We start from the raw sequence: 21,769 nt of genomic DNA, 5'->3' as shown, positions 1-21,769 counted from the left end.
TCTCCTGATGGCATCAGCACTGAACTTCCATGCAACTTCCCTCTCCCAACGTCCACAGATCCAGGCACAGTCCAAAGCTCTCCTTGCCACGAGCTCCGAGGTATCCAACTCTCCCTCTCTCAGCTTCTCCGGTTCTTTGTAGCATTCCTTTTCTTCTTGTATATACCTTAATTCTCTGTCCCTGGCCCCCGAGCTCACACCTCGGGGACTGGATATAGCAAATCTTGACATCGCCTTGGGGCTGCCACCCCCAACAAGCGAATTTCTTCTCCGAAGTAGCTCATTCATTTCTTCCCATCTTTCCATCCATCCTCTCAGCTCTTTGACAAGATTTTCTTCCAAAGTGTCAAAAGTTTTGTTAGCCTCCTCTGTGGGCAGTTGGTTCCATTTCAGACCCCCACACAAGACTTTAACTTTTCTGTAAAGTAGTTCCACCTTCAAGGCAGTGAGCCTTTGTTCATCTGTTAGTCCAGAGTTCAATACCAGTTCAAGGACGAAACCCAGCATACTGGCAGAGGAGGAGGAAGTGGGTATCATATTTCTTCCCCTGTCTCTTTGTTCGTCGCCATTTTCCTAAGCTGGAGCGCAAACACCGCAACTTTAAATAGAGATATTTTCCGCTAGTTAGCTTCCCAAGAAAAAAGTTTGCCAGTCTCATGTATCGTTTTTAGATACTTTATAACCAGTTCTGTGGCAGCAATCCCTCAAATTGGTTAAATTCTTAGGCTCGAAGGGAGGGAGGCAGGCTGCCTTTCTCCTTCCCCCCGGATCGTTCCAAAAACACGATTTCTGCCAAGATTATTTACTCACGACCACCGGGTTCCTTTAGCTCCATTCTTCACAGGTAGAACTTAGACGCTCACCGCGGGCTTTGCCGCCGCATTTGCATCCCGGTTGGGGCATATCCCCGTAAGCCCGGCTCCGTTGTCCCTTCACCCCCACTCCCCCTTTACAGGGGGGCAGGGGAAGGGTTCAGAGCCTCCGCGGGCGCAGCCGGGGAGCCCAGGGTGCGGGACGCTCTTCCCGCACCCCAACCGGAGCCGCGCGCTGCGGTAGCGCGGCTCCTAACCCCCGGGATGGACAAGGCGCTTCAGACCCGAAGCAGCCTTCGACCACCCGGCGATGGCGTCGCCGCCGGAAGTGACTGTCCAACCATCTCATCCTTTGTTGTCCCCTTCTCCTTGTGCCTCTATCTTTCCCAACATCAGGGTCTCTTCCAGGGAGTCTTCTCTTCTCATGAGGTGGCCAAAGTATTGGAGCCTAAGCTTCAGGCAGGGGCGTTGCTAGGGGGTGCGGTGGGGGCGGTATGCCCCGAGTGACAGGGGTGACAAGCGGCGGGTGGGGGTGACAAGCGGCGGCCCCTCCCGCCACTCCCCACGCAACGCTGGTCACCCTGGGAGCAGCAGCACTGCACGGACGGGGTGCTCCCTCGGCCATGTGCTGTTGCTCCCGGGGCGACGGAGCGAGCGGCGGTGCGTGGGGGTGACAAGCGGCAGCCCCTACCGCCATTCCCAAGCGCTGCCACTCCCTCCGTCACCCCAGGAGCGACAGCGCACGGCCGAGCGAGCACCCCGTCCATGCAGCACTGCTGCTCCCGAGGTGACCAGCAGCGTGGGGAGTGGCAGGAGTGGCAACGCTCCGGGGCGGGGCGTCGCGACGTCACATTGTGACATCATGGCGCCCCGCCCCCAGGGCATTTCCTTTGCCACCCCGAGTACTGTGGAGCCTTACTCCGCCACTGGCTTCATGATCTGTCCTTCCAGTGAGCTCTCAGGGCTGATTTCCTTAAGAATGGATAGGTTTGATCTTCTTGCAGTCCATGGGACTCTGAAGAGTCTCCTCCAGCACCATAATTCAAAAGCATCAATTCTTCGCCAATCAACCTTCTTTATGGTCCAGCTGTCACTTCCATACTGGGAAAACCATAGCTTTAACTATGTGGACCTTTGTCAGCAAGGTGATGTCTCTGCTTTTTAAGATGCTGTCTAGGTTTGTCATTGGTTTTCTCCCAAGAAGCAGGCGTCCTTTAATTTGGTTCCTAGCCTATGGCAAATGAGCAGATGTTTCCACCACCAGACACAAAATTCTTCCTTTGGTGCATGGCTGCAAAAACAAAACAAAAAAAGAGTTTAAGAGTTTTGTGCAGTGGCTTGACAAAAGTTAAATCATGAACCTGGCAGCAGATACATGTGTCTGGCTAGTAGCTTGCTGGGAGGCAACAGCCACAGGATTCTACAGCATTTATTACATTCCCACATGGTCTTACGAATGCAACTTAAATATGAGTACATGCAAGCCCCCCTCACTTTCATGGGTCATAGGGCAGCATCTTAGTACGCTAATAAGTATGCAGCATTGTTAGCAGATAATTGCTGTGTACATTATTTCAAGCAATCTCTAATGGATTTAATGAGAAACAGATGTCAGGCATTTCATTTCAATGCCTTACAAAGGAAATATTTCTAGGAACTCAATTTTAAAATGTTCGTTTTATGGGCGCTTGCAGAAAATAAATACTTCAGCTAAAGTTTTATTCATTTTTTTAAAAGAAAATATTCTATGACTTGAATTTAAGTTCCTGGTTCTTTAAAAGGGTATGTTACATAAATCTACAATGCGAGGAAATAATAATATTCTCCAGAGAAACAGTATGTTCATATTTTTTTAAGTACACACAACATTTAAAAAGGAGCATATTAGAAATACTGAAGACTTGCCTACTTATTCTATGTGAATGAGGGCAGGAGACACTTCTGGGTGACTCCTGCAGATTTCATGAGGGAGTTACTTGGTGTCTTGGCTATGATGCTTGCACATGTCTTGCTATTCCCTCTGCAGGCATCCTGTAAGTGAGCATTCTGCAGATGTGCCACTGAGCTCTCAAATGTTGGCAGCTCAGTTGTTGGGGAATTGTATTGGGGAAAAAGCAGATAGAAATGCTAAATGTATGTAAACCTCTTAGCTTCTTGGACTTTTGCCTCCTGCTGGAAAAAATGTATTCTAACTGAATTAAAAGGAACGCGGGTGGTGCTGTGGTCTAAACCACTGAGCCTTGGGCTTGCCAATCAGAAGGTCGGCGGTTCGAATCCCTGCCACGAGATGAACTCCCGTTGCTCAGTCCCAGCTCCTGCCAACCTAGCAGTTCGAAAGCACGCCAAAAGTGCAAGTAGATAAATAGGTACCACTCCAGCAGGAAGGTAAACAGCGTTTCCGTGCGCTGCTCTGGTTTTGGTGTTCCATTGCACCAGAAGCGACTTAGTCATGCTTGCCACATGACCCGGAAAAACTGTCTGCGGACAAACGCCGGCTCCCTCAGCCTGTAAAGTGAGATGAGTGCCGCAACCCCAGAGTCGTCTGCGGCTGAACTTAACTGTCAGGGGTCCTTTACCTTTACCTTTTAACTGAATTAAGGAAGTGTTGTTTTTTATTGCATTAGATATTTGCTCTTTGTGGTTATTTTTATCATTGTAGAGTGTGTAAAATTGTGTGTGGGTGTGAGAGAGAGATGAAACCCCCGATTTTATTAGACCAGTATAAGATTAGCATTTGTTAGCTTTGGATATTCAAACAACTTTGAAAGCATTAAAGTATAATTGATTAAACGGGCAGCAATTTATAATTCATACCGTCTTTGAAGAGAGTCTGTTTTCACTTGGCATGCCTTACTATGATGAAGTAGTGAATATTCCTCAAGTAGTTCTGGCAGTCTAGTATGCTGTCTCCCCACCCCACCCCCGCAACCTGTTTATTATTTTGGTCAAGCGATGGGAGTATCTTGATTCCTTCCACATGCATCTGAAAGCAATATTCCTCATGGGAGCATTTGGTACTTTTTTTGTTAATTAGCAACAAAGTTAAATGTGTTGAAATCCAAATTAACAAATTTGTTATTAAAGCATTCAAAAAATTAATAAGTATGAATATTCCAAGGTTCTTTCACACACGTAAACCCCCTTCACCTTTGCAGATTTCACCAATGTCATTAGCAGAACTGGGGGGCAGCGGGGGGCGGCAGAGTAGTAGTCCCTGAATAGCCACATTCATACAAAGGTTGTAATAGACAGGGAAGTTACCAATAGGACTAGCCAAAATTATTTCACAATTATGGATCCTTCATTGGTGGAAAACAAAATAGGGAAAATATCAGAATAGGCCTTTGATAGAAAACATATATAAATGTGCTTTAAAATCATTTGAAGTTAACCATATTGTTTATGTGAGTACTGATTTTGTTTTCTAGTTAGGCTTTTTTTTGTTAAAGCTGTCATTTGTGTTCTCCACTCTGCTGTTGATCTAATCATAAAGTAATGATGACAACAATCTAATGCCAAATCAGTATTATGGAAGTGACACTTGGATGGATAGAATGTTGGATTAAGCCAATATGTTTTCCTTCTTAATGCTTAAAACTGGCTCTGGCTCTCTAGAGTCAGCAGCTGTGTTTGTGTGTCAGCTAAATATGATTCATTCCTCAATATATCCAAATGTATATTCAGACAAAGAATTAAAACGAATTATTTACTCTTACCGGTACCTTGGATTTATAAATATACTAGTTACAGAACTGTCATTTGACAGTTCTTCACAGAAATCCTTCAGATCCCCTTCACCATATGGACAGGTAGAACTGACTTATACTTGTCAGGTGATTGGTCCACATAGCTCAATATTGTCTACAGGATGGGGAATAATTCTAGGAAGGTGAGATCAGAGTGATCCCCTCCAGTCTCTCCATGGATTGGAGCACCAGTAACCCCTGAAGTAAACCCCAAAGCCCAGGCTGCCTGAGGCATCTGAATGAACCTGGTAGTCCTGGCATGTGACTAGCAGGGCCTGCCAGAGAGAGACCCCATTGTATGCCTGCAGGAAGGCTAATCAGATCCTCTTTCATTGCCTGCATAAGCCTACCCCCACATAAATGGAGAAGGCAGGCAGCCAATTTGCAAAGGTGCATTGCACCTGAACCTTTTTTTTTTACCTTTCCTTGAGCCATCTGATTTTCTTTTAACCAATTTACCATTTCTGTCTCTGGGGGCAATATGGTGAACATAGTCCTCATTCAAAATCTGTTCCCTGACTTAATGAATGCCAGAAGGATCCTCAGAATGCATTTACTGTAGTTTGATTCCTGAGAGTCCTTGCTACCCCTTTTTTGCTTTATGTATGTGCTTGGGCCCCCTGGTGCCACCCTGGCAAGCAGCAGTGAGTCAGTACCTGTCCAGGGATGCCTTTCTGCCACTATCTGAAGCCGTTGACTCACCTGAGCTTTCCCCACTGTCTGACAGTGGGCAGAGACATGGATGTAAATTGACGTTTGTATAATAGGCTAGTTTCTACACACCCTCATGCACCGATCACTATGCAGCATTATCAGAGTTTAAGGACACATGCCAGTCAGGGAAGGCGCTTATCCCTCAGTTTCCCTACCTCTGCTCTAGGCAGAGAATTTACACAACTTGGGAAATGTTTTTTGGCATAATAATCAAATTAGTTAATTATTATATCAGGATACAAGATTAATCTCAGCACATCTGATTGCATGTGCTTTAACCTGGAGGGGAGAGAGAAGAAGTAATTTTTTCCAAACTTTATCCTTGAGTACATAAAATATGTTATTCTTTCTGATTACAAAGGCATGATCATACACTTATATTGTCAAGCTTACCAATATTATATGAACTAGGTAGGACAGACAGTAAAATGGCCTGTCTTTATAGAAGTGGAGGTTGTTCATCCAATATTGGAACAAAATGCAAGTAAGCAATTCAACCATATGATGTACTAGGAATAATCTGAGAACAATCTTCTTTCTTTTTTTCTAAGAACATAAGAAGAGCCTGCTGGATCAGGCCAATGGCCCGATCTAGACAAGAGTCTCCGCTACACAGCTGCAAACAAAACATTTTAAATGTGTTGTAAAGTGCAGTATACAAATGTGACACTAGATGGCGACAGTGAGCTATGCCAAATTCAATGTATTTTTCAAAACATTTTTTTTTAAAAAAGCATTTACACAGCATTGTTTATATGTGTGTAGATTCCACCCAGCATCCTGTTCCCTCGGTTGCTGAATATTTGCTTGTGGGAAACAACTTGTTTTTTTTCCTCCCCCCCCCCCCCCCGCTTCTAGCTGTTTCTAATGTTGACTTACTAGGTTAATTAACTGATTCTGTTTTACCTGGATGTATTTTGTTTTCAAAATGGTATCAATGAGCAATGGCAACAGCTATGATAAGAGAAACCATTACTTAGTTAACCATTCTATGGAGAATTCAGAGTATCATAACAATTTCTTTTTTATCATGTTTCTAACACCCTTGGTTTGCCCAGTAATATGGAGGGACAGATTTACTGAGCAAGGCACTGGACATAAATTGGCTTGTGGACCAGTTTCCATGCACAGCGAGTTTCAAATAAGCCCCACAAGGCGGCAGTCTCATTCATATAGACATGGATATAGATACTTTTTCCCAGTTTTGACTCATTATAAAATATTTTGAAAAACTGCAGGGATATGAGAAAAGGCCTGGAAAAAGTAGATTATGCAAATTAGCGCATCAAACAGAAAATGTTGTTAAATCTTAGGAAATGTAAGTAACTTATTGGGGAGTAAGTATAGGAGCACTCCTAAATCTTAGCAGAGTGAAACATTAAGAGGACAAATGGCTAAACCTTGAAAATCTCAAATTAGAAATAAAGCATAAAGTAGTGATAGCGTTGATTTACTGTTACGACAAAGTATCAAGGGAACTGGTGTTGGATTCTTCATCATGTACAGTCTTTCAGCTCGGGCTAGACTTAGTACAAATGAAGTGCTTCCGCCAAATATGATCTAATAGGTTAGAACCGTTAGATCTACAGTAAAGTTGTACCAGAAAGAAATTCAGTTGAGTATTAGATCAGGAGGTCAAATATAGATCAGATGCTCTGTCTCTCTGTTGCTCTCCTTCTAAACACATTTGAGTTCTCCTAAGCATGTTGATCCCTCCTTCTTTGGCAACTTTTCAGCTGCATAAGCAAAGGCACCCACCACTTGATTATCAGGAAAGGTGTGACTTGTCATGAACCATGTCATAGAGAATTCTCTGAGCATCAAGCTTTTCCCCCTGGTGGCTATGAAAGATTGAACTAGACAATTTTATTTGAGAAAAAATTGAATTAGTTTTGTAAAATAAAAGCCATTTTATTGTTCAAGATTGCATCCTTTTCATACGATTAGAACTGCATTTTTATAGCCAGGTGAAAAGTAGCACTTTTGGAAGAGCAGGAGGAGAAATATTTCCGGGGGGGGGGGGTGATGATGGACAGTTGTGAAAATGTTCACTATTCTTCCATTCTTTTTATGGCCATAATTTCTCCTTATCTTTTGCTGTTTCAGTGCCATTTTTTCTTTCTAATTGCTCTAATTCATTGAGTAATAACCTGGAAAATTCCATCCATTTGGGAATCATGATAAATGGTATGTAGCAATGCCGCAAAGCCAACAAGTTTTGGCTATGGTACCACTGAGAACAAGCAAAGCCAATTCTGAGTGAGGACAATGTTTACTGAATAGCAAACACTTTCACGTCTCTGAAAAATTGCCAAAAAAAAAAAAACTTTTGGCTAAGCAACGTAACAATCCAGTTTTTTTCTGATATATATATATATATATATATATATATATATATATATATATATATATACAATATTGATCATACATTTTAATTGTCAACATGCTTTTTGTTATATGTCTTGGTATAAATATAAAAACCTTGTAGTTTTTTGCTTTCAGGGGTGTTCAAACTGCAGTGCATAACTGGGTGGCATAAGGAATTGGCTTCTTCATTATTCTGTATAACTTTGCTTTCATGAAGATGGCAGTGGCTTTGTCTAAAGCAGGCATAGGGAAACTCAGCCCTCCAGATGTTTTGGGACTACAACTCCCATCATCCCTAGCTAAAAGGACCAGTGGTCAGGGATGATGGGAACTGTAGTCCCCAAACATCTGGAGGGCCGAGTTTTCCTATGCCTGGTCTAAAACCTTGCCTGCACAGATACCGTTTTTGTTCGATACTTGTGTAACTGTTGTGCACAATAGGCATGTCTTCAGGGCTTTTTGTCAGCTGGAACTTGCCAGAGCATCCTTAAAATGATGGTTTGCATGGGAAACTTTGCCTAGGGTGTAGGGTGCCTGACAGTTTTAATAGAGAGAACTTAGGATCTGTACAGCTTCAGATTCTGTAATGGTAGTTTAAGGCTTTATCGGTAGTTTGTTAATTTAAGGTGTTATTTTTTTTCCAGCAGAGTCCAGTTCTCGGGTTACACCATTTTAAGCTGCAGGGGAACATGTTTGAATACTTTCTCATGGATAAAACTGAAATCAGCTGTCTGGTATACTAGTTTTCTATTTTCAGTGAATAATTTTATGGAGTAGTATTTATCCTGGAATCCCCCACCTGCAGTTTCAAATGGTACAGTCTGAGAATAGCTTTACCCCTTGATTCTGCCAAATATATAAGCCAGCCATGAATTGTGATGCGACAAGTTCTGGTATTCCATCTTATTATTGTGGACTCACTTTCATTGTGTGTTATAGAGTAGAATTGTAAAAGACAAGCAAACCTCTGAAAATTGTATCCATACTGCATGGCAAACCTGCAGCACATGGTGTATAACTCTGACATTGGTACCCTTCTGGGTAATAACATGCCTATTTATGGGAATAGGGAGTTCTCATTTTAAATATCTTGTTGCCATTTTGTACTTGCAGTCTCCTGAGTTGTGTAATTGGGACGTATAATTATATCTTTCAGAAATTGATGAGGGAAGGTTGATCTGGAGAAGGTTTTAGAATCACAAGGCATGTGCCTTGCTTAGGAAAAATATATGCTTGTCTGTGAAGTGTTCAATTTCCTTATACACTGTATTCAGAAATAGTTCTGAAAATGCAAAGTAGTTGATATTCATGGAGTGGTTTCATTTTATTGTATTATAGACATTCTACTATTATGAGTGTTTCCATGGTTCACTGACTTGCTGCAGAATATATCAGATATAGTCAGAAACAACACTTTAATTACATACTATAAAGAATGAAATTGGGGTTTATTTTGAAAATGCCACATACATTTCAGTGAAAGCATTTGTTCAACCCTCCTGAAACCATTTTTTATTGCAGGAAGAAGGGGGGAAACTACAGCTTGAGAACAAATGTAAATTTTAGGTACACAAATAGTATGTGTGTGTGTGTATATATATATATATATATATATATATATATATATATATGCCTTGTACATTAATGATATCATAAATGTGTACATTGAACCTAGGGAAGTCTTTGTGTAGGAGAATTATAAAAACTTATCTGCTCACTATGTTCATTGATATAGAGATAAATCTGAAAGACAATTTACTTTGTTACAGTTAACTACGGTGCCAAGGAGTGTGTTGCTAAAGTTGAATTTGAATTGTTGTTCTTCGTACATTCTTCAGATTAATACAAAATAAGCCTAATATAGAAACCTTCCCTTTTGGAAGATCCGGCATTAGAATTTAAAAGGAGAAGAGGCTGCTAGAAGTCTCTAAAATTTAAATTGGTTTTAGTAAAAATATTCTTAAAGTTGTTGTTGTTGTTGTTTAGTCGTATACTCATGTCCAACTCTTCGTGACCCCATGGACCAGAGCACGCCTGTCTTCCACTGCCTCCCGCAGTTTGGTCAGACTTATAGTTAAATAGAGAAGGGTGTTCTTTCTATTCAAATTTTTAACTTTATCTTATAAGGCATTTAAGTCCTGTTCAGAAGTTTTATTAGGGGAGACTGAGCATGTATATTGGTGGGTGGCAGGTCAGAGAGAGAGAGAGAAGCAGAGAAATGGAAGCTCTTTCCTACAGCACTCACAGGCCTAAGGATACCATTTATGCATTCAGAATCAGACAACTGCTGTTGTATTTACTAGAGGAAATATTATTCACAATGAAGGATTATTATTTCTGAGGAGAGTGAGCATACATAGGAAGGTGCAGGTTCATGACCGCTGTCCTCAGTGCTTTTGGCATCAATTCTGAAACAGCCTTCATACCTACAAATTGTACACATGGGAACACTGTATGCCCATGGTTCTATGTACAGAGCCTACGCCCAGACATATAGGCTCTTTCATAAGTTATGCTGAGCACAGGTAGGGCAGGTAATGGGGCCAAGCAGGCACAAACCATTTCTGCCGCAAACAAGTCCCTATGGCAACAGAACTCTAACCAGGGATGTCAGATAATTCCATCAGAAAGGGAAACAAGAGTGGGAATTGCTGCCATTCTCATTTTCGTTGGAGGTCAGGAATGGAAATCATGCAAGTAAATGCAAGCAGTATCTGCTGCCTTTGTTGTTTGTTTTTTTAGCCCACAAACATCATGTAAATATTTACAGTGTTTTCTGCATTGTTTTAGTTGTCCCCTTTCCATTGAAATACACTGAAATTAATTACATAATTATTTACATTAGTTCTGGTCATATAGCAGATAGGAGACAAGCAATGTGGGTCAAGCTGTAGCGGAAGAGAAACAGCTCTGATTGTGACAAATACAGCCTGGGATAGAAATCTATCTGCCTACTTTCATCCCTAGTTGACCAATGAATGTGCACTCCTAACCCAAATGAATTAATTCTTAAATAAACCTCATTAAATAATATAGTGCTATGGTTAAGCAAATGTTGCACCAGGTTATCTGCATAGTGAAAATCTTATGAGGTATTGTAAATAATGATTTTAACAATACAAATGTGGACATGAATTGCATGCAAAGAGGTATTGCCTAAGGAAAAGCCATTTAGCCAAGTGCCATTAGTTATAGAAGTGTTTCCTCCTCCTCCTCCTCCTCCTCCTTCTTCTTCTTCTTCTTCTTCTTCTTCTTCTTCTTCTTCTTCTTCTTCTTCTTCTTCTTCTGTGGAAAGCCTTTATAATTGAATCACATTTTATTGGGTCCTCCTTATTTAGGCTGCATAATGGAGTTCTGTTGTTTTAAAGAGAAATCCAGTCATGACAAATTGTCCCAACCTTAATGATCCAGTGAATAATATGGAATAAATGAATGATGTTCCTTTCTCATGGACTGCATACACACCATACATAAAAACAAATTTAAAGCACACGACTCCCCACCCCATCCTAGCAACTATAGTACAATAGTAAATTTATTTATTTATTTATACATACATACATACATACCCCGCCCATCTTATGGGCGGCTTCCAACAAAAGATTAAAATACAGTAATTCATCAAATATTAAAAACTTACCCCCCACAAAGCTACAATTCCTAACACCCATAACAAACTACATTTCCAAGGATTCTTGGAGGGAAGTCACACACTTTAAATGTGTTTATACAGACCTTTAAATCTGAAGAAGACACACGTATGTCTGAGGTATTGAAAGAGTATTTCATACCTTCAGTTGACTGTGTATTCTGAAAGTTTAAACACCATATTGAGCCTCACCGATCCATGATAATCAGAGCAGGATAATCTTTTGACTTTCGTTGTAATGGAAATGACCTCTAAAAGTTTCAGGATGATTCTTAAAAACCTTTCACTTCTTTTTTGCTGTCATTACTCTGAATGTCCTGCTCATCCTATCTCTGCTAATACTCGACTTTACTACGCTGTCAGCCTTACCTTGTAAATCTATTGATGCTTCATTTACTTTAAAAAGAATGATGTTTTCATAACCACTCCTGAAATTACTTATAGGTAACAAGCAAAGGAACAAACAGTAACTACAGTTCAGTCTTTACATGTTTTGCATGTTGCTGTGGTATTTTCTCCTTGTGTCTTTCTGTGTTATCTTCAGTGTTTGTTCTGCTACATACTCTTTTGCTTAGTGTTGTTTTTGCTTCCCCTGTTTCTTTTTAACAGAGTTTCTTTGAAGGACAGTCTGCACCTTGGGACTCAGCTAAAAAAGATGAGAACCGAATGAAGAATAGATATGGGAATATCATTGCATGTAAGTGTTGACAAGTATAGTTGTACCTCTGTGTAAATTTCCTTTTAGCAACTTGACAACGCTGCCCACCTCTTTATGTTTGATTTGTGTTGACTTCGTTTATTGTATTTCTATGCCGCTTTTCATTCAGATGAATCCCAAAGCGGATTACAAATAATAAATAACTAGAACATAATAGAACATCACAAATACAGCATAAACAATACAAAGTAATTAACAAATCAATAAAGCAATTACCATCTATTTGTGTGGAGTAAAAAACTGATCTCCGGCCACCATAATTAAAGAATATGGGAGAAGTAAGTAGTTTAAAGACTTCAGAACAGAATCGGCAAGAGATCCAGTGTGGAATAGTGATTAGTGTTGGACTGCAGGAAAGGGTTTCACCTTGTATCTTAGCCATGGTGACCTTGAGCTCCTCAGAGGAAGGATAGAACCAAACTGTATTTAATAATGATATATTTTATTCTCTAGAGTCTAGGTAGCACAATGAAAAAAAGGAAATTGAAATATGGTCCCCTGTCCTGAAAACATCACAGTTGAAATACGAGACAGGTTGTTACAGCACTACATTACTGATTATTGATATGGAATCAGTACTGTTGATAAGTAGACATGTAATAACTTGTCTCATATTTCAGCTGTAATGTTTTTATACATAATGCTTCAACCATAATGTTTTGATACAGAAGTGGGGAGGGGAATGCTGTGAAAGCAAAACACACCTAGCTCCCATTTAAGTGTTAGTGGTACACTTGATTTCCATTTATTTCAGTGGGACTTTTAGAACCAAAGTAGGCATGTGTCAGTTGTGTGTCTGTTAAGCATATGAAGTGAAGGAGGGGAGGTTTACACGTCTTTTTTAAAAAAAGCATATTGGGGAGGAGGGAAAAATCAATCCCTCCCTTATCTATTGCACTGTGCTCTGTAGATTTGAAGCAAACTTCTCAGTGCCCAGCTCATGTCTGATACTAGAGGCAGCTAAGGGGAAACTACTTAAATAGAGTGCAGCAACACAAGGCAGGAGAGGAGGTTGGGTTTTAGTTCCCACCCTTGAACTCATATGCAGACCATTTCATTCCCATTTGTATGTGAAACTGCCTGCACATTTAGTTTGGCTCTCAGAAATGCGTAACATTTGCTGGATTGTGTCCACTGTGGCTGAAGGTTTGTGTAAATATCAAGTAAGCATTGATGGTATTGTTTTTGTTTAAAATATATTGTCTACAAAGTGCTACATCTACAGCCCAGTGCCAGATACACTATCTTCAGACACATGTTGCTTAAAATATGCTCCTTTAGTCACTAAAACTAAAAACGTCCAAAGAGAGTTGAGCACCACATTTTATGTAATTAAAATAGTCTATGACCCCATTTCCTCATGTGGCTTACAGCCAATCATGACACTTTCCCCACAAGTATTATGGAACTTTCTTCTAGGTAAGTGTGTGTAGGATTGCAGTCTTCATTTCCTACTGGATCAGAGTTTTAATTAACCACACAGATAGGTAAACAATGACACTAAATAATAAGCATTCACCCTTTTGAAGATGGCCTCTTGTGAATAGACTTCACTAAGGTTCATGTTCACTATGAGGAAAGCATTTAATGGCTTTGCCATCCTCTTATCTGAAGGTCTCTTGACTTAAAAGTAAAACCGTTAAAGAATACGGGTTATACAAGTGTGGAATGTTTGCTAAAATAGGGTAATGGATTTTGCATTAGCTGACACTGGGTACATTTACAGGAGAGCATATTATGTAAGGTAAAGGTAAAGGGACCCCTGACCGTTAGGTCCAGTTGTAGGCGACTCTGGGGTTGCGGCACTCATCTCGCTTTACTGGCTGAGGGAGCTGGTGTACAGCTTCCGGGTCATGTGGCCAGCATGACTAAGCCGCTTCTCTAGAACCAGAGCAGCGCACAGAAATGCCATTTACCTTCCTGCCAGAGCGGTACCTAGTTATCTACTTGTACTTCGCGCTTTCGAACTGCTAGGTTGGCAGGAGCAGGGACCGAGCAATGGGAGCTCACCCCGTTGCAGGGATTCGAACCGCCGACCTTCTGATCGGCAAGCCCTAGGCTCTGTGGTTTATAAGGGTATGTTGAATGAGGCATTTGCTTGCAAGGAAGAGACACTTCTGAGAAGGTGTCAATAAAGAATTCTTACTGAGGAAGCTTTCAAAACTGCCCTTTTTGTTAGCACCACTATTGTAGTGCAAAGAGTAGGCATGTGACATCCATCCCTCTTACCATGTCTGTGCCTTAGTTTAAAGAATAGCTGGACAAATTTAATGCAAAGAAGCAGCTCAGCCAACGTTCCAGAGCAGTTGGATTTGTTTCCTATTAATTAAAGTAGCTCATATTATCATTCTAGTATCTATTTAAAAAAAATAAAAGCCATATTGGAAGTGGTCAAAATGCCTAAAGCAGACACCACAATTGCTAACTGCATCATATCCCTAAAGACCTTCAGCATGGACTCCCTTCAGGTACCTCCCCTGAAGCTGCAGAAGTTTGTCTCTCAGCAAAATATTTCCTCGCTTCCCACCAGCTGAAAAGTGTTAAGGCTGGAGAAATATTTGGAACCATTATGGGGCATTAAGCTTGTTTTATCGACCATCCTGTTACCGTACATAAAACCAAAGCGATAGGCGCTTTCACAAACTTGTAACAATATCCAGCATTCTTATAACTATACGCTGCAACTTGTTACTGTCAAAATGGCTTTGGTATAGCAATACGGAGGTAAAATATTTTAATATCAGCAGCATCATGTCCTTTTTATCACTACACATATTCAGTAATGGAATCTAAATCCACTGTAAAGCACCATAAACCAGCTCTTTACTTCTTGCCCTCCTAAAGGGTGCAGTAAATATGCACCATCCATTTTCCCATAAGCATTGAAAAATAAGAAGCTTTTGTAACATCAAGTTCGGGCTCTTTGATTCCTCCGCTATAGTTATTCAAAAATAGAGATCCGCAGAGTAAAGAAAATATGAATTTCCACAAGATGCCTGTTAAAATCTAGTTTCCTCTAAAAAGTAACCACTACCATAATGCATTCAAAGTCGTATGTGCTTTCTCTAGCAAAAAGACATTTACATATTCCTGTTTGTCTGACAGAGCTAGCACAGCTAACAAAGAGTCAACATTTTTCTGCAGGACTGTTTAGTAGACAACTAAGGCAGTATCCCAAAGAGTTGTGCACATGTCATGAGTTTTTCCAGTGGAACCTACTTACAGAGGAGCATACAAGAGGGCAAACTGTTAGTCTTGAAATAAACTTCCCATGGCACAAACCTCCTTTCATTCCAATTGAACATAAGTTAAGCATGCCTTGTGAACTGGACTATGAGAGCACAAACACCATTTTAAGGAATGGCATTTAATCACAATCTGAGAGCAACATGGACTTATTTAAAAACACAACCACAAACAGGTGGAATGCCACAATTTTATCTTTCTGCTTTCCAAGGTATCATATTACTGATGTGCTTGGGGATTTTGCAGAATGCATTAAGGGAAATAATCTTTCCTATAAGACGTACTCTGCATAGCTTCCAATTTCCACAGTTAATCAGTCATTTAAAAGTAGTATCATGAGTATTTGAAATGCATCCAGAAAGAGACCCATGGAAACAGACATACAGAATGTATTCCACAGATGCTGCCCTGATGTTGATTTGTTGATTTGTTTAGGTAGTTTATGTCCTGCATTTTCAACAGAAGTTGAAGCTAAGAGGGGTGGGGAAGCAAAACAACAAGAACAAGAACAATATGCAGTGATCTAGAACAGGGGTACCCAGGGTGGTGCTGTCTTGATGTTGCATATTACAATTCCCATCAGTTCCAGACAGGAAGTCCAGTTTTCAGGAATGATGGAGTTGTTGTCCAGAAAATTGGAAGTGCAACATATTGGGTATTCCTGTTTAAAACAACACTACAGTGGTACCTCTGGCTAAGTACTTAATTCGTTCCGGAGGTCCGTTCTTAACCTGAAACTATTCTTAACCTGAAGCACCACTTTAGCTAATGGGGCCTCCCACTGCTGCTTCACCGCCAGAGCACGATTTCTGTTCTTATCCTGAAGCAAAGTTCTTAACCTGAAGCGTCATATCTGGGTTAGCAGTCTGTAACCTGAAGCGTATGTAACCTGAAGCATATGTAACCCGAGGTACCACTGTATATTTCTTCTTACTTTCTGTTTGTTCAGAAAGTGGTGACAAGTGAAGAGGAAAAAGTAGAGTAAAGGTTGCTTGTTTATTCATTCTCCAACTCCAGAGAGAATGAATGTAGTTACCCTAAGTAGCCTCCCTAATTGTAGATTTTCACAGTACAGGTAGCTTACTCCCCCCCCCCCCCGAGTTTCTTAATACACGCCTTCTTTGTATAATCTTTCTGGCCTGGTAAACCTGTGAGTAATTGATTTCTATTTTTTATTACCAGTATTTAAATCTGAATTGTATTTTTAATCTAAATTATAATTGTAATGTGAAAGTATAGTAGTATTCAACTGGTGGATGATCAGTAAGTTTCCTTATCTAAATTACAACTGCACACCTAATCACATTCCAGGTAATTTATTTCTGTGATAACACAGAAACCCCTTTCATATTCCTACAGAGAGCGATTTTATTCCATGGCCCATAAACCTACAGTGATCCGAAGTACGTTTTCAGGTCAACCCCTGAAGGGAGAAATGTTGCTAGGTGCATGTAAGCGTCACTATGCATGTGCTCTGTCACTGAACTCCAGTCCTTCTCCACCAGCATTCATAGTAGATTCTGACCTGATTGCCATCATGCCGGAAGTGAATTGAAAGGTTACTATATCATGGGTAGTGTCATGAAAAGTCTCCACACGGTACAGGTGATCAGAGGCACCAGCTTGTTGAGAGCGATTTGGCGGAGGGGGGCATGTATTACGCATGTGATTTCAGGACATTGGGAGGAGCTAACGGAGGACCCAAACATGGCGGCAGCACAGCTTCCCCCTCCTCCTCCTGCCACTGCCACCAGCGGCGGGCTGCTTTGAGCCTCTTTTCTCTCCGTGGCAGGTGGAGGAGGAGAAGGAGCTGGCCACTGATGGCCTCCTCCACTCCCTGATTTTTGGGACCCACCCCCTGCCAAAAAATATTGGGGGGGGGCAAAAGAGCTCAGCCCCCATGAATGCTGTTTTATGCTGAAGCCCTCACATGGAAACTGGAATGTAACATTGTGACTGTGTATTAACATCTTGACCGAAACATCTCAGTAACACGAACAACCACAAACCTAGCAATACAAATCACCCCATGGTGTTCCTGGTTTCCTTTTGCATCCTAACTATTCATTCTTCTGCTTGGAATGCAGAGGACAGCCTCCACAGAGGGAACATAAGGAGTTGAGTTCTAATTCAGAAGGCTTTCAAATGCCTTTGCACTTGGCAACTGATCCAGGAAGAAAACGTTGTGGCCCACAGACAGCAAGCCTATGACTGAGCTGCATTACACAAAGACTAAGAATTGGGAAGAAATGGGTTTGTAATAAGGAGTGCGTGAAAGTTGTGCTAACTCAAAATCATCACTAATATTGCTTTTCAGTCTGAGCTCTGTTTACAAAAACGCGCTTAGGGGAGGAACATTGAAAACCATACAGATTTTTGTATGGAAGTTTATTTCAGATTTTATTCTACCCCTGAGGAGAGGGCCAACTGACTTGTTTTCTTTTTATGTTTTTTAAAAACAAGTCTTTTAAAGTAATCATAGCATTGTGAGCAGACAGTGTATCTTGTCATTTTGTGTTCCTTCTATTATCCACGTGACTATTTGATGTTGACTGTTATTTGATGAGTAGTGAGTAGAATACAAATTACTTAATGCATGTGTTATGTGTTCTATTTCAGATGATCATTCTCGAGTTAGGCTGCAGCCCATTGAAGGGGACTTAAACTCTGACTACATCAATGGAAATTATATCGATGTACGTATACTCATCTAGACAAGAAATTTAACAGTATTATTTTAAGGAAAGACTTTTATTTGATATTTCAAATGATGTTGCATGCAATCAGGATGCCAGCTGTTAAATTCTGTGAGAAACCAGTCTGGATATCCCCACTTGTATGCTAGAGTTGAGATTAAAACTACCAAAGATTGCTAATAAGAAAATAAAATCAGACATTTCCTAAAATTGCCATGTATTGGAGTGGAGACTTGCCAGTAATTTTATCTGGCTACTTTTCCTCCTGAAATTTATGGGGACCAAAGACATGTTATTTTCATTTTCTGTCAACAACTTGGCATGATTCCATTTTTAAAGGGGGGCTGTTTGCATATTAATGTGACAAAACTCTATAATTCCTAATGCAGTGGCTTGCAATCTCTTGTCATCTCGGCACTTTTAAGCAGCCTTCAAAGTATAGACTGCATCTGTTAACCAGGACTTCTAATGCAAGCAAGACAGTTCATTAAATATGTATGCTGTTTAATTATTGAAGACTGCTTCTTTGTTCATTCTGCATCATGTTAACTTAATGTTTTACATTAGAATAAATTCTTTAAGAGACAGCATTTGGGGGGCATAGAAAGAATGAAATCAAAAGTAGAACTGGAAATCAAGGAAGAGTCAATGCCATTTTAAGCACTAAGTCTGCAAAGAAAATCAGTAATTTTCATGTTTGCACATAACATTAATGTTTAGTAACTCAGAACAACCTAGTCATCTTAATTGATATCAACATTGCTTTTATCTTCATTAGTGACACCTTGTGACAAAGCTGCCAATACCATATATGCACAATTTCCCAATTACTATGACAAAAGTGAATTTAGATCATTTCTTTCTCAGTTAATTAAAACTAGAGTTTGTTTATTTGTTTGTTTATTTATTGCATTTTTTACCCTGTAAGAGTTTCAACAAGCAAATTACACATCTGATTTGGCAGTCTCAACATTAAGGAGTGTGTGTTTTGCCATGCTGTAAACTAAATGCTTCTAAATAGTGGTTCATTTAGCTTTAAATCGAAACTTAAGATCCCCCAGAATAGCACTCATTCCATCTGGCAAGCAGAAATGCTTCAGCTGATGGAAAAATCCTAATGCACAGGACTGAATTCCTCTTGTTGTTTTCAAGTTAGAGCTTAGCAAACCATTATTAGTCCAACAAAATGGATTCCCCCCCCCCAGTCACAAACAACTATTAAGGCACATTCAAAACACTTTTCCCCTCAAAGAATTCTGGACACTGTAGTTTAATCCTCATAGAGTTCAATTCCCAGCAACCCTTAACAAACTACAGTGCCCATAATTCTTTGAGGAGGTGGGACTGTGCTTTAAAGGTATAGAGTGTACGTTCTGATTAGATGTCTAAAGATGGAAAAGATTTAGCATTAACTTTATTAATATTGATAAGAAGTTTCTACTGTTAACAGCTTGCTATGCAGTTTTGCCTATAATGTTTCTCTTTTGGATTCATTTTTAATTTTTAAGTACACCAAAACTGCAAATCCTATTAGTTTCAGTGGCAATTGTACATAAATTTTGTGCTTCAAAGACACTGATTGTGTTAACAGCCTGTTCATTAGAAGTGTGTATGTAAAGGCAATGTAAATATAATAATCATGGATGGGCAAGTGTAATATAATCCTTATAGAATTGTATACGTAACAGTTACTTTTCCTGCTCTTGCCATTTAAATTTCATGGATATGAGCTGCAGCTCAGTGGTAAAGCATATTATTGATAATAAGGAGCAGTTAGGCCAGTGGTCTGACTTTATAAAAAGCAGCTTCCTATGTTCCTACTTTAAGGAAGGCCAATAGTTTAGAGTTTAGGCCTAATTCTTGCATTACCAAGCCTCAGTAGTAGCCACAGAAAAAGTTCCATAGTTCTTTGTGGTTCCGTAGTAATAACCAGATGAGAAGCACTGATTTCAACATTATTCCTCCCTTTACTGCTGCTCAGTTAGCAGAACTGGGCTGGCAAGCGACCATGTGATGATTGGACGTGCCAAACAGTATCTGGGTGATGTAGAATCAGATTACAGGAAAGCAGTTTTTCAGTGGATAATATGCTGCCCTAATAACTTAAACATTTGACCTTAGCTGCTGTGCCTTGCAATGCTGCAGGAATTTTGAGAAGTGAGAGGGTTTTAAACAAATGCTGCTGCTACCTGCAGGTGTCATTAGGTTAGACCATTTCCTTGGAAAAGAACAGGATCCTCTAGAATACAGCAGCTGTAATCCCTTACCTAATCACACACAGCTTTAAAAGCCTCTCGTCAGCTATAGCTGCTACACCTGTCAGCTTTTCTCATATTCATAAGGTGAAACCTTTCCCCTTGGTAGGTTTCTTTGTGCATATTTATATTTATGCTTTTTGCCTTGTTCCTGTGAAAGATTGCGCAAGATTCATAAAAAACGCTTTAAAATTTTTTATTTCAGGGTTATCACAGGCCAAACCACTATATTGCTACGCAAGGTAAGTTGATCTCACATTTATAAGTTTCTTGTATACATGTGTATTGCTCTTTTATGTGGGAAATGCACTTGTGAAGGTTTTCACTTTTGCTTATGTTGTAATAAACAACTAATACTATAGTCAGTGCACCTGATTTCTTCAGATAAGCCCTCTGATCCCACAGCACCCCCTAATTTATGACATAAGTGAAGAATCTTGAAAGAATCTTTTTTAAGTTGTGTACTGTGATGAGCATATACAATACATTATTTGTGGCTACTGTTATACTATACTAAACAAAATGACAATTCTACTCTGAACATGAACTAGATGTACTGGTGCCCTAGGACTATTGTTTAATTTTAAGGATCTAAACACTAAAATGAACTAATTAAAGTAACCTAGAAAACATCACTTGCATGTTTCCTCCCTCATGGAAGTAATCTTTGGTGTAGATTGGGGAACTTCAGGTCTGGGGCATGAATGAAGTTCTCCAGGCCTCTCCTATCAACCACTGGGGTTCTCCCTAGACCACATCCCTCACCAGCTCTGCTGTGCACTCTCCTAGAGTGATTTTGCTTGGCTGGAATATCTCCTCGATTTGTGATAATGACTCTTTCTTGCCTGAATTGAGGATAAAGAGATGCGAGGACTATAGGAAATTCTGGCTGGCATGTAGCCCACTGTCAGAGCCAGCCCGCCCATGAGACAGGGAAGCATCCGCCTCAGGCAGCAGAAGTGCAAGAGGCGGCGCTCCACCCACCCACCCCCACTTCTGCTGCTGGGAAGGGAGGTGTTCCAGTGTGCAGCATTGGCGCTCATCTTCTCCACCCCCAGACAGAGAAGTTGAGCAAGCAGCAATGCTTTGAGGAGTGCCTCTGCTGCCACTGAGTTTGACGGGAGCCGGGGTATGCCAGCTGCAGAAGTGGGGCACAGCAGGAGGCAGCAATTCCTATTCCGCCTCAGGTGGTGAAATGGGGTGGGCTGGCCCTGCCCACTGTACAAAAGTAGGAGTTGCAGCTATTACTCCACCAACGTTTGCTTCTGTTCTCACCCACTTTTGCCCCATCCCAGCACCAGCTTGCGCATCTATCTCTTTTGCCATGAATAAATATAGCTCTTTGACTCCGGGGGGGGGGGCACCCTTGGTGTGATTTCTTTTCCTCTACCTTGAGAAAACTGGTTCCTAACATGTTGGGAAATTCTCACCTTTTTTACTGATAGCATTTTGATATGGTTGCTATTTTAATGTTTCCTTATACTTTGTTCAGTGTGCAAAACCAACAGCTTGGCTCCATAGAACTGGAGAACTTTCTTCTACCTGCCACAGAAAAATGAAGGAAGG

At 40.6% G+C, this 21,769-nt stretch overlaps 1 protein-coding gene across 19 annotated transcripts in view; it reads left to right on the top strand.

Annotated features, from left to right (window-relative positions):
* The window catches only part of PTPRM (protein tyrosine phosphatase receptor type M), a 395,593-nt gene that overhangs the window by 331,474 nt on the left and 42,350 nt on the right, over nucleotides 1-21,769 (top strand). For all 19 annotated transcript variants that reach the window (XM_033154926.1, XM_033154917.1, XM_033154915.1 and 16 more), the window contains 3 exons: nucleotides 11,898-11,985; nucleotides 17,872-17,948; nucleotides 20,409-20,445. In XM_033154926.1, the coding sequence (XP_033010817.1) occupies nucleotides 11,898-11,985; nucleotides 17,872-17,948; nucleotides 20,409-20,445 (202 nt within the window). The remainder of the gene's footprint in view (nucleotides 1-11,897; nucleotides 11,986-17,871; nucleotides 17,949-20,408; nucleotides 20,446-21,769) is intronic.

This window comes from Lacerta agilis, chromosome 7 (genome assembly GCF_009819535.1).
Source record: "Lacerta agilis isolate rLacAgi1 chromosome 7, rLacAgi1.pri, whole genome shotgun sequence".
In the NCBI taxonomy this organism is placed as follows: Eukaryota; Metazoa; Chordata; class Lepidosauria; order Squamata; family Lacertidae; genus Lacerta; species Lacerta agilis.
Note: the sequence above shows the minus strand (reverse complement) of the source record. Positions and strands in the feature narration are given on the sequence as shown.